This window comes from Branchiostoma belcheri, unplaced genomic scaffold, assembly GCF_001625305.1.
Source record: "Branchiostoma belcheri isolate BF01 breed outbred unplaced genomic scaffold, Haploidv18h27 scaffold168, whole genome shotgun sequence".
NCBI classification, from domain to species: Eukaryota; Metazoa; Chordata; class Leptocardii; order Amphioxiformes; family Branchiostomatidae; genus Branchiostoma; species Branchiostoma belcheri.
In genome coordinates, this window is record NW_017803135.1 from 273918 (window position 1) to 287041 (window position 13124).

Consider the following 13124-nt stretch of genomic DNA (forward strand, 5'->3'; position numbering starts at 1 on the left):
GGTCACCACACGCCGCCTCCTCCAGTGCTGCCTCCAAGTGACGTATGGATGCGTCTAACTGCAAAAGCTGATGCGTTATTCGACCCCTGGTTTAAGACGAGTTGTCAAAGATGGCTGTTGGGAATATCGTTGTTGGTTGATTATCCTTTTTAACTGTGTTCATAATGCATCTTTTTAATGGAAAGGCTGTATAGTAGTACCTGAACAACATTTTAGAGTCCGGTATGTGGAAAACTGACTCAACTACCGTGTCTTCTACGTCATGTTTGTCCAGTTGGACTTTCATCTCCGCGAGAGGAGACAGTTTGTCCTTCTGTCCTCCGTTGGCGATGTACGTTCTTAACCGTAGCTCCGCTGAGATGCTGATCAGCACAGTCAAGTGGTGGGCATTTTCGTGACTGATCCGCTGTGTCTTCTCTAACTCTTCTATCATTCCCCACACACTGGGGATCGTGATACCACAGCAAATACTTAACACATCAACGGCCACGCTGGGTAAACGGTATATTTCTTTCTTCACATCCAGAAGTTGGTCCGTTGCTTCAACGTTTTCTATTTGTCCGATATTATCCTTAAGTATTAGCATTGCTGACAACCGTGACAGAGCAGGGGAACGGTCTACGCTTTTGTTGACAATGCTTGTATACTCCTCTACCAAAGACTCATCCCCTGTTAAGTAGGTCACCCGTCTGAGGATGTCTGACAGGTGATAGCCCTCCGCCAGAGCTATTCTGATATACTGATACTTGGCCAACTTGGCAGGAGTCTGGATGAGACTAACGGGAGGTTTGCTTTTGGTTTCGTCTCTTCCAAACGGAGTCTTAGAAGCCCATGGCATGAAGCCGTCGAAGGCGAAGCCGCGAGGTGTGACGGAGTCGTAGAACCAGACTTTCTTTGGGTCTTCTGAGAGAAAGTCGTTGAGTGACGGGATGGCCATAGCTGGGAGGATGGTTTCCCCAAGGTTGATGACTTTTAGATGTAAGTAGTGTGTGAGATTTATGAAGTACCTCCGTGTATCATCATCATCCTTCCCCTCCTCAGTCAGAATGGCGAACTCCAGGTCGGAGTACGGCGTCACCAGTTCTGTGGCCTGTGACCCCAACCCCATGAAAGCGTACTTACAGGGAGGAGGTCCGAGTTTGGCGATGCATTCATCTGTCAGTACTTGGATGAACTCTCGTCTTCCAAATGTGATGGTCTTGAACAAGTTCTTGATTGCTTCAGCTCGTTTGATCTCTACATCTCTCACGACGGGATCGTCTTCATCATACTGATAAGGGTTGTGTTCCTGATGAATTGTTTCGAGCTGAGATTTTGCACGGGCGCGCAAGTTGTCCAGTTCCTTTATGTGATCTAACGCGCTGCTATACGTACACGGTTCACAGTCAAGGTTACAGGTGTTTCTAAGAAACTGCCTTTCTGTTTCTTGCAGTTTTGTTACCATGTTTTGTTTGTCTCCATCTGTTCTGGCCATGGAGGCGTTATACAGAGCTGCCGCCTGTGTGAATTTCCTACCTTCTCCTGTCCGCTTACCTCGCTCGACGTAGACGTCACCCAACCTGCTCAGACAGTCGGCTTCTTTAGCCTTGTTGGGTTTACTGCGATCTGTAGGTTGGAATTTAAAAAGATCAGACAAAAGGAAGCAAAGTTGTGCACTTATTTCTAACTTTGTACAAGACGAAGTCGTCGATAATAGAGAAAAATATGCTAATTGAATTTTCAATGAAAAATACAAGATTGAGATTATATCATGTATAAATAAAAGTTTTAACCGACCGTGAACCAGCTTCAGGGCGGCTGCTATGTTCGTCTCTGCTGCGTCCAGGTCTCCATTTCTCACGTCACGGTCTGCCGTCTGGATGTACCTGCGGTAGGATCTGAACAACGAAACAAACGTTGTGAAATAATCATGCTGTACAATAGCAATATTGTGCCAATTATCCATTAGTATTGTGACATAAATCTGTACAGCCTATACTACTGTTACACACAGTAACATTAAATGACGTGATACATTTCCGGCCATATTTTCTTAGATTGGCTAATTGATCCTTAGCAAATCCTTTACCAAAACTTGATTTTTAACTTGGTTTAAAATTATTCCCAATTAAAAAAAAAAGATAGTCAATGGTCCTATATTCTAATATATTGGACCGGAAACAACATCTGTTACATTAGACAAGAAAAATAGAGCACTAACATGTCGTCAACTTGACTGGTGGTCCCGTCGCTAGAGGGCGCAGCTGAGAAGGCAGAGAAGTGGCCCTTCCGTCCTCTCACGTCTTGTTGTTTTTGGACACGTGTTGACCTCTATGAGAACCGATAGGAAGTAGTATATGATATAGAAAGAAATTAAAGATTAACAGGTGGTCATGTAATCCACAGAATAGCTTTGGCCTTTCGAAAGCAAACTGAGTCTTTGTTGAATACAGAAATGAATATAAAACGATGATTGGTTGTTTATTTGGACTCCATTTAAGTACAGTGGCGCGATAAACACACTTCATGCTATTGTCGAGATATACGCATATCCACCGTTCAAAAATGGATTTACCCCGGTATGTTAACAACTATCTGGTCCTTACAGATTCAGTACAAACCCCACCCAGACTTTTGTTGGTGGAATTGAGCAACAAGAGTTCCACGATCTCATACCTTCGCCAAACCCTTCTAGTTGACAAATTATACAATCTTAATCATTCATTTCACAAATTAGAGCCTAATTTGCATGAATTATATCATTTGATGATATTCTCCACACAATGACAGCCTTATCTTAACAAAAAAGGGTATTCTAGCACTTCCTCATAAATTATGCAAAAGTCATCATGATTTGAATAAATAATGTTTATAGATGTTCATCTTGACTTAACTTTCAAATGTGGTAAGTATAAAATTCCTAGCAGTTACAACATTGAAATGATAATTGCCATTAATTATGCAAAATAGGTCTTCATTTACATAATTTACATCCTCAGATGTTTTTCTCGTTTTCAATTACATGTCACATGTGTTTCATAGTCATATCAACGAACAAAGCAGATTTATAGAATTTCCTCAATAATTATGCAAATTAGCCCTGATTTGCATACTTATTATCTGATTATGTCAAACATCGCTTTAGCTACCTACACACCAAAAATCACGACAATCCGTCAACCAGTTCTTGAGTTATCCTTCTCTGAATATTTTTCATCTAATGCTTCTGCAGTTCCAGAACAAGCTGCTAGGGGGCCCAAACTCGTGTCACTTCTTCCCTACCCCAAGAGCTATCTATCACTCAATATTCGTGACCCTAGCATTTCCAGATCATGAGATAGCAAAGCCGCCAGGGGGCTCAAAATCTAATCATCTCTAGGTCTCATCAAGACCTATCTACCTACCAAGTTTCATGACAGTCCATATAAAGGTTCTTGAGTTATCGTGCTAAACCACATACATACACACACTCACACACACAAACAAACACACACACACACACACACACACACACACACACACACACACACACACACATACACATACACACACACACACACACACACACACACACACACACACACACACACAGACAAACGCTACTGAAAACATAACCTTCTTGGCGAAGGTAATGAAGGCAATACAAGACGTTGGTATCATTCTAGCGTAGCGCAAAAAATCCCTTGACACGATAAGCCTTTCTCAATTAGCGGCGAGAAATGCATGGCGGGATTTATGGAGATAAACAACCCAGACGTCTAGTCAACAAGCACGTCGACAGAACGTACTGCGCCTGCGCAGAACCCTAGATTTTCGCGTTTTTCGTTGGGTTTTTGGTCAACGTTGCATCAGAATTTTGACTGTTGCAGAGGGTATCTTTCCCGACACAACATTTGGAAACTATTGTCGAAATCCTAACCTTATATGTGCGAATACAACCTTATATGAGACGTTCTGCCGAAGGGCTTTGCACAATACATTGCGGGTTTCGCGCAGGCGCAGTACGCTCTGCCGACGTGCTTAGTCAACATGGCAAGTAAAAGTAGTTCGCTCACCTTGTTTTTGGTTCTGGTGATGTCTTGTCTGATTTTTGCGGAGTGCAGTAAGCGGTGAACAATGACAACTGTTCCATGAATGTTGTGACACCGCGCCAGTGCCCTGTTGTACAGAGCAGTAGCTCTGGTCAAGTTTCTAGTGTCTCCAGTTTCTGTTCCTCTTTTCAGATACACGTCACCCAGACTCTTGATCGCTTCTGTTTCTAACATGCTGTTGTCGTTTACTATCGCCTCTACCATCACCTGTGCGTATCCAACCAGCAAAGAGTCTGTGTTACCTCCGGTAGCCCGTCTCTTGTCCAGGGCTTGAAACTTTGCCGCTACCTTTGCAGGTGTAGTCGTCTCCTTGTCTTCAGTTGTCTGTTCCTTACCCTGTGATGACACCCCTTGTAAAAGCCTCTCCGTGTAGTGGTAGCGGTGTTCTATACCATCTGCCTGTTCTTCATGGTAACACCGCACCATAGCAGTCAGATAAAGCGCCAAGGCTGTGTTGAACTTGCCCACATCCTTCCCGAGTCTTCCCTTCTCCACGTTCACGTCGCCCAGAGTTTTGAGCAGCTCCACTTCCGCCAGCCTGTCCGTGTCGGCCATGGCGTCCACCAGGGCACGGAGGTAGCCTGTCTCCGCCCGGGCTAGTCCGTACCTCCTGCCCTTCTCGTCCGCCTCACGGAGTTTCTCACACACCCGCAACATGGCGACCCTCCGCTGAGAGAACGTCTGTAAAACTGTTCCCCGTTCTCCGTGTTGGCTTTATGCGCGTGACTCGAGCAAACACAGGTCTGGACAAACATTCCACTGCTGGTGTCAACATTACATCATCCGCCAGCCGATAACAAAGTTCGAAAGTCCAGTAACCTCACTTAAACATCGCTAATACTCGTAAACATGTCGGGTAGCGTGTTGTATCAGTTGGTTTAATGTTATGTTATTTATTTCTCCGCACGGAGTTTCTCACAAACCAACAACATTTTTTTTTGGGGGGGGGGGTCATATTCTAACATTTCATGACTAGACATGGTGACGGTACACTCAAGTTATCAACCAACGCACAGGAAAATATAGGACAGAAAAATACTCATTTTTTTACTTGAGTTAAGTAAGGAAAGTCTTGTAAAGTGCATTTCCCAAGGGCACAAGATCGGTGGCATGTCAGGCACATAAGCCGAGCACATAAGCCATACGACCCCGCATTGTTTCACCTGTGCTATATGTGGTAATGAAAATATTGTAGAAAAACAAGACCTATCATGTCATCATTGTCTGCTGATAAGAACGCACATAAGGGTAAGGCTGGTGCTGTCCTTGGTGCTGATCATGTTATTCCACAGGTACCTGCTAGATGGCGCTACAACACAGTATAGCCACTTCTAGATCGGCACGACTCACGGCAGATGCGGCAGTTACTAGTCCCCAACAGTCCTCAATAGACAACTATGGGTGTGGCTAATGTGTATGTAGATATAGCGTATTGTGTGTGGAGGGGCTACAGCCTTTCAACCATCATCCTGTATTCTGTTTGCTCAAGATTTTACTTCTGCTGTATGTGGTAATAAAAAGATTCGTCACGAGTCACATTAGATGCGGCAGTTATATATATTAGTCCTTAACATTCCTCAATAGACAACTATGGGTGTGGCTGATGTGTATGTAGATATAGCGTATTGTGTGTGGAGGGGGGGGGGGCATTTTAACCATCATCCTGTATTCTGTTTGCTCAAGATTTTACTTCTGCTGTATGTGGTGATGAAAAGATTCTTCACGATTCACGGTAGATTTGCCAGTTAGTAGTCCTCAACAGTCCTCAATAGACAATAGACAGTCCTCAATAGACACTAGAAATAGCGTATTGTGTGTCGAGGGGGGGGGTACAACCATCATCCTGTATTCTGTTTGCTCAATTGTACATACCAGTAGTCCACTAGATAGGTATCACCACATTAGTTAAAAAAAACAATTTTATTTGATCGTTTTGTTCTGTTGCAATGAACCTGCCTTCTTACCGTCGCTGTTGTTGTCATGGTGAGAATCACCGGCTCATTCAATACCATCGTGATGCTGATAATCCACATCTTTCATCATCCATAACTTCTGTTCATTCACTCACTCATTCACTCACTCACTCACACACTCACTCACACACTCACTCACTCACTCACTTATTCACTCATTCACTCACTCTCACACTCACTCACTAACTCACTAACTCACACACTCACTCACTCACTCTCACTCACTCACTCACACACTCACTCACTCACTCTCACTCACTCACTCACTCACTCACACACTCACTCACTGAGTCACTCACTCTCACACTCCCTCACTCACTCTCACTCACTCACTCACTCACTCACTCACTCACTCACTCACTCACTCTCTCAGTCTCTCACTCACTCACTCACTCGCTCCATTGAGCTTACTCAGAAACAATACAAGACTTTTTTTCCTTTATTCATTTGTACAGTATAGACATGTAGTCCTGACTTTAGATATAGGACATATCGGAAAAGCATAAATCGCTGCTCAAGTGTAGGAATCCCACCAAAGACTGTACATGTAAGTTACATAATATCATACTACGCTACATTCGGGAAAGTACATTTGGTAGTTTCTTAGAATTCTTGTTATGTAATAGAAGCCACCATACCGAGTATACATTTTGTGAGCAATATAGCTATGTAATGATATGATAGATTGAAGAAGTGTAGTAGTGTCTCTATAGTTAGTTAATCCTGAGTGACGATTTGCGACAACTAATAATAGCTTTACTCTACTCGCGGAGGGCACTTTTACATAGTCTAATATTGTTCAGTACTGTTGCCATGTTGGGATGTGCCGGGGTGTCCCGGTAGATAATTTCCATCCTATCTAATGACTGTTTGTAATATCTCATGGCTCTACTGTGATCACCAAGTTCAAACCAACATCTCCCAATGTTGTTTAGTACTGTTGCCAATTTGGGATGTGCCGGGTTGTCCCCATAGATTACTTTCATCATATTCAATGATGGTTCGTAATAGCTGAAGGCTTTACTGTAGTCACCAAGGCCACTCCAACATGTCCCAATGTTGTTTAGTGATGAAGCAATGTCGGGATGTGGCGTTGTTTCGCCATAGATAGCTTTCCTCATCTTCAGTGACTGTTCGTAATAACTGATAGCTTTCCTCTGATCGCCAAGGCCACTCCAACATAACCCAATGCTGTTAAGTGATGACGCAATGTTAGGATGGGGCGTAGTTTCACCATAGATGGCTTTCCTCATCTTCAGTGACTGTTCGTAATAACTGATAGCTTTCCTCTGATCACCAAGGTCACTCCAACATGCCCCAATGTTGCTTAGTGATCTAGCAATGTCGGGATGCGGCGTTGTTTCGCCATAGATAGCTTTCCTCATCTTCAGTGACTTTTCGTAATAAATGATAGCTTTTCTCTGATCACCAAGGCCCCACCAACATTTACCAACGTTGTTTAGTGATGAAGCAATGTCGGGATGTGGCGTTGTTTCGCAATAGATAGTTTTCGTCATCTTCAGTGACTGTTCGTAATACCTGATAGCTTTCCTCTGGTCACCAAGGTCACTCCAACAGTTCCCAACGTCGTGTAGTGATTTAGCAACGTCAGGATGTGGCGTTGTTTCGCCATAGATAGCTTTCATCATCTTCAGTGACTTTTCGTAATAACTAATAGATTTTCTCTGATCACCAAGGTCCCTCCAACATTTACCAATGTTGTTTAGTGATCTAGCAATGTCGGGATGTGGCGTTGTTTCGCCATAGATAGTTTTCGTCATCTTCAGTGACTGTTCGTAATACCTGATAGCTTTCCTCTGGTCACCAAGGTCACTCCAACAGTTCCCAACGTTGTGTAGTGATTTAGCAACGTCAGGATGTGGCGTTGTTTCGCCATAGATAGCTTTCATCATCTTCAGTGACTTTTCGTAATAACTAATAGCTTTTCTCTGATCACCAAGGTCACTCCAACATGCGCCAATGTTGTTTAGTGATCTAGCAATGTCGGGATGTGGCGTTGTTTCGCCAAAGATAGCTTTCATCATCTTCAGTGACTGTTCGTAATACCTGATAGCTTTCTTCTGATCACCAAGGCTATTCCAACAGTTCCCAAAGTTGTTTAGCGATTTAGCAATGTCGGGATGTGGCGTTGTTTCACCATAGATAGCTTTCTCCATCTTCAGTGACTGTTCGTAATACCTGATAGCTTTCTTCTGATCACCAAGGTCACTCCAACATGTCCCAATATTGTTTAGTGATGATGCAATGTCGGGATGTGGTGTTGTTTCGCCATAGATAGCTTTCATCATCTTCAGTGACTGTTCGTAATAACTGGTAGCTTTTCTCTGATCACCAAGGTCACTCCAACATGTCCCAATATTGTTTAGTGATCCAGCAATGTCGGGATGTGGCGTTGTTTCGCCATAGATAGCTTTCGTCATCTTCAGTGACTGTTCGTGATAATTAATAGCTTTTCTCTTATCACCAAGGCGACTCCAACATACCCCAATGTTGTTTAGTGATGACGCAATGTCGGGATGTGGCGTTGTTTCGCCATAGATAGCTTTCCTCATCTTCAGTGACTGTTCGTAATAACCGATAGCTTGTCTGTGATCACCAAGACCGCTCCAACAGGATCCAACGTTTGTGAGTACCGCGAGAAATACGTCACGCATGTCGGTGCCTGCATAAATAGCATTTCCAGCGCTAAGTGCCAATTCGTAGTAGCTTTTTGCTTTCTCATAGCCCCCGCGACTGTTCCAGACACCGCCTAATGCAAAAAGTATTTCAAACTGCTTTTCCTCGTCACCACCCGCCTCTTCCAGTGCTGCCTCAAAGTGACGTACGGATGCGTTAAACTGCAACAGCTGTTGTGTTATTCTACCCCTAGTTTGAGATGAGGTGTCAAAGATAGCTGTTGGGAATATCTTTGTGCTTTGATCTTTCTTAATTTTGACAGTATCAATAATACATCTTTTTAATGGAATGGCTGTATAGTAGTACCTGAACAACATTTTAGAGTCCGGTATGTGGAAAACTGATTCAACGACGGTGTCATCTACGTCATGTTTGCCCAGTTCGGTTTTCATCTCCGTGAGAGGAGACAGTCTGTCCTTCTGTCCTCCGTTGGCAATGTACGTTCTTAACCGTAGCTCCGCTGAGATGCTGATCAGTACAGTCAGGTGGTGGGCATCTTCGTGACTGATCCGCTGTGTCTTGTGTAACTCTTCTATCATTCCCCACACACTTGCGATCGTGATACCGCAGCAAATACTCAACACATCAACGGCCACGCTGGGAAAACGGTAGATTTCTTTCTTGACATCCAAAAACTGTGCCGTCGGTTCAACATTGTTTATTTCCCGAATGTTATCCTTCAGTATTGTCATTGCTGACAACCGTGACAGAATAGGGGAACGGTCTACGCTTTTGTTGACAATAATTGTATATTCATCTACCAAAGATTCATCCCCTGTTAAGTAGGTCACCCGTCTGAGGATGTCTGACAGGTGATAGCCTTCCGCCAGGGCGATTCTGAGATTCTGATACTCGGCCAACTTGGCAGGAGTCTGGATGAGACTAACGGGAGGTTTGTTTTTGGTTTGGTCTCTTCCAAACGGAGTCTTAGAAGCCCATGGCATGAAGCCGTCGAAGGCGAAGCCGCGAGGTGTGACGGAGTCGTAGAACCAGTTTTTCTCTGGGTCTTCTGAGAGAAAGTCGTTGAGTGACGGGATGGCCATGGCTGGGAGGATGGTTTCCCCAAGGTTGATGACTTTTAGATGTAAGTAGTGTGTGAGATTTAGGAAGTACCTTCCTATATCATCATCATCATCCTTCCCCTCCTCAATCAGAATGGCGAACTCCAGGTCGGAGTACGGCGTCACCAGTTCTGTGGCCTGTGACCCCATGCCGATGAAAGCGTACTTACAGGGAGGAGGTCCCAGTTTGGCAATGCATTCATCTGTCAGTACTTGGATAAACTCTCGTCTTTCAACTGTGATGGTCTTGAACAAGTTCTTGATTTTTTCAGCTCGTTTGATCTCTACCTCTCTCACGACGGGATCGTCTTCATCATACTGATAAGGGTTGTGTTCCTCATGAACTGCTTCCAGCTGAGAGTTTGCACGGGCGCGCGAGTTGTCCAGTTTCTTTATGTGATCTAACGCGCTGCTATACGGGCACGGTTCACAGTCAAGGTTACAGGTGTTTCTCAGAAATCGCCTTTCTGTTTCTTGCAGTTTCGATACCATGTTTTGTTTGTCTCCATCTGTTCTGGCCATGGAGGCATTATACAGAGCTGCCGCCTGTGTGAATTTCCTACCTTCTCCTGTCCGCTTACCTCGCTCGACGTAGACGTCACCCAACCTGTACAGACAGTCGGCTTCTTTAGCCTTGTTGGGTTTACTGCGATCTGTGGGTGGGAATTAAAGATTGATCAGAACTATACACAATGGTTGTGTTTGAGTATGACAAATGATATTATGGATTTTAAAAGCTATAAACTTGTCAGCCATCTAGTATACAATGTTACTGCTTTCGATCAGTAGGAAGAAAAAACTTTTTTAACTTTAATTAATAACTATGATTAGATCATGCGTGCAAAAAAAACTGTATAACAAACCATGAACAAGTTTCGAAGCGGCTACGAGGTTCTGCTCTGCTGCGTCCAGGTCTCCATTTCCCAAGTCACGGTCCGCTGTATGGATGTACCTGCGGTATGATCTGTACAACAAAATGAGTTTTGAGGCAAACTTACATCAATAGGCGTCGCTATTTGACATAGACTATACTGCAAAGAAGATCAAACATCCATTATTAGTATTACATAAAATTAAACTACGTTATCTTATCAACGTCACACGTCAAAAATTAACGTTCTACACAGTAGAATTGATAATACATTTCTGCCAAGCAAGATGCTACTAGTAAATGGCCCCTTGTTCATGTTTTATAGTTATTTTGAATCACAAGTAAACATAGAAGCACTAACATGTCATTGTCAACTTGACAGGTGGTTCCGTCGCTAGAGGGTGCAGCTGAGAGGGCAGAGAAGTGGCCCTTTCGTCCTCTAAAGCCTTGTTGTTTCTGTGTGAACCGATAGTAAGATATGATTAACACTAAAGGTCTTCATTCATTCATTAACAGGTGGACATGTCATCCACAAAGAGCTGGTCAAAGGTAAATGAACTGACATGACCCGTGGCAGACCAACGCATGCTGAGAGTATGTTGAATACAGTTTGGGGGGAGGGGGGTATAAAATGTGATGATTGGTAGTTTACATTTAACTTTAAGGGAGAAATAAGACATATTCCATCATATTGTTAAGATGCACATATTCAGACCAAAATACACGAATCTTCACAGCTTCTTTCACTATTCTGTCGTCAAAGATTTAGTACAAAGTCCACCATAATTTTGTTCAGAATGACGTTTAAGCAAAGGTGTTAATAAATCAAAATAAGAAGTTGGTATCATTCTAGCGCAAAAAAGCCCTTGATCTGAAGCGATACGATACGTTTGACGCCATTAGCGGCACGAAATGCATGACGGGATTTATTGGGTGGGAACCCGGAAGTCAGCACTAGAGAGTCATGCTCAAGTAAAATAGTTCTCTCACCTTGTTTCTTCTGGTGATGTCTTGTCTGATCTTTGCGGTGTGCAGTAAGCGGTGAACAATGACAACTGTTCCATGAACGTTGTGACACCGCGCCAGTGCCCTGTTGTACAGAGCAGTAGCTCTGGTCAAGTCTCTAGTGTCTCCAGTTTCTGTTCCTCTTTTCAGGTACACGTCACCCAGACTCTTGATCGCTTCTGTTTCTAACATATCGTTGTCGTTTACTATCGCCTCTACCATCACCTGTGCGTATCCAACCAGCAAAGAGTCAGTGTTACCTCCGGTAGCCCGTCTCTTGTCCAGGGCTTGAAACTTTGCCGCTACCTTTGCAGGTGTAGTCGTCTCCTTGTCTTCAGTCGGCTGTTCCTTACCCTGTGACGACAGCCCTTGTAAAAGCCTCTCTGTGTAGTAGTAGCGGTGTTCTATACCATCTGCCTGTTCTTCATGGTAACACCGCACCATAGCAGCAATGTAAATAGCCAAGGCTGTGTTGAACTTCCCCTCGTCCTTCCCGAGTCTTCCCTTCTCCACGTTGACGTCGCCCAGAGTTTTGAGCAGCTCCACTTCCGCCAGCCTGTCCGTGTCGGCCATGGCGTCCACCAGGGCACGGAGGTAGCCTGTCTCCGCCCGGGCTAGTCCGTACCTCCTGCCCTTCTCGTCCGCCTCACGGAGTTTCTCACACACCCGCAACATGCCGACTTTCTGCTACGAAAATGTCTCCTAACTCCTTGTGTTCATGGTCTCCATGCTAACATTATGCACCTGACTTGAACTGGCGCAGGTTTCACACTGCCTGTGTCAACATTACGTCATCTGTCAATGCAGAGGTCAAAGCTCCAATACAAAAGCTTTGGAAATACCCGTGTCCGTAAACATATCAGGTAACCTGCCTACCTGCCTGAGCCTTAAGTGCTTCTCCGGGACATCTTGCTACCTTGACACAGTTTTTAGGCAGCCCGGTTTTTCGCTACCACTACTGTGCCTGTAGGTGCTAAAATAAGTCTAGTGTCCTCTTTAATTTATTTGGTTTTTGTACCGTTTTGGGATCTTTCAGGTGGTCTCGTGTTCGGAAAACCCTGCTGGTATACTTTCATCTTTGCCGGGGCTCTGAGATGTTATGCGAGCCCCGGCTACACCCCCATATAGCCCCTATTGGGGCACTTTAGGGGAAAATATACCTATAGTATACTTTATAGTTATATCATATCTGTACAACCAGTACAATCTGTATACAGTACCGTATATTGGTGATCAACTGGACACTTAAATTCCTATCTGGCCGTAAAATTCGCTCTACTTTACACTTATTGACTGTGCAGTTTGTTGGTCTGTACTCGTGTTTCCTGGCCCTAACTTTCTCACATTTTACCGTTTAAAATGTTGCCGTATATGTTAATCATCTGTGCTATTGAAATTGGTGGTATTGGGCATATTTCTTGCTTGGGTTAAGTTTTTTGGTGTATTT

The 13124-nt window shown here is 44.0% G+C and overlaps 1 protein-coding gene across 1 annotated transcript; it reads right to left on the bottom strand.

Annotated features, from left to right (window-relative positions):
- Positions 1 to 57: 57 nt before the first annotated feature.
- Positions 58 to 12415, bottom strand: LOC109466461. The gene is made up of 10 exons (XM_019764181.1): positions 11663 to 12415; positions 11034 to 11128; positions 10665 to 10765; positions 8890 to 10454; positions 7278 to 8520; positions 6405 to 6411; positions 4035 to 4734; positions 2201 to 2310; positions 1777 to 1877; positions 58 to 1605 (listed from the first exon to the last, which is right to left on the bottom strand). The coding sequence occupies exons 1-10, from the start codon at positions 12350 to 12352 to the stop codon at positions 92 to 94; spliced, it is 6126 nt and encodes a 2041-aa protein (XP_019619740.1). The 5' UTR covers positions 12353 to 12415; the 3' UTR covers positions 58 to 91.
- Between the last annotated feature and the right edge of the window lie 709 nt (positions 12416 to 13124).

Coding starts and splice junctions, on each gene's coding strand:
- LOC109466461 (XM_019764181.1), bottom strand. CDS start 12,352: ATGTTGCGGGTGTGTGAGAAACTCCGTGAGGCGGACGAGAAGGGCAGG. Junction 11,129..11,662: donor ACATCACCAGAAGAAACAAG/GTGAGAGAACTA, acceptor CGGTTCACACAG/AAACAACAAGGCTTTAGAGG. Junction 10,766..11,033: donor TGTCAAGTTGACAATGACAT/GTTAGTGCTTCT, acceptor TTTGTTGTACAG/ATCATACCGCAGGTACATCC.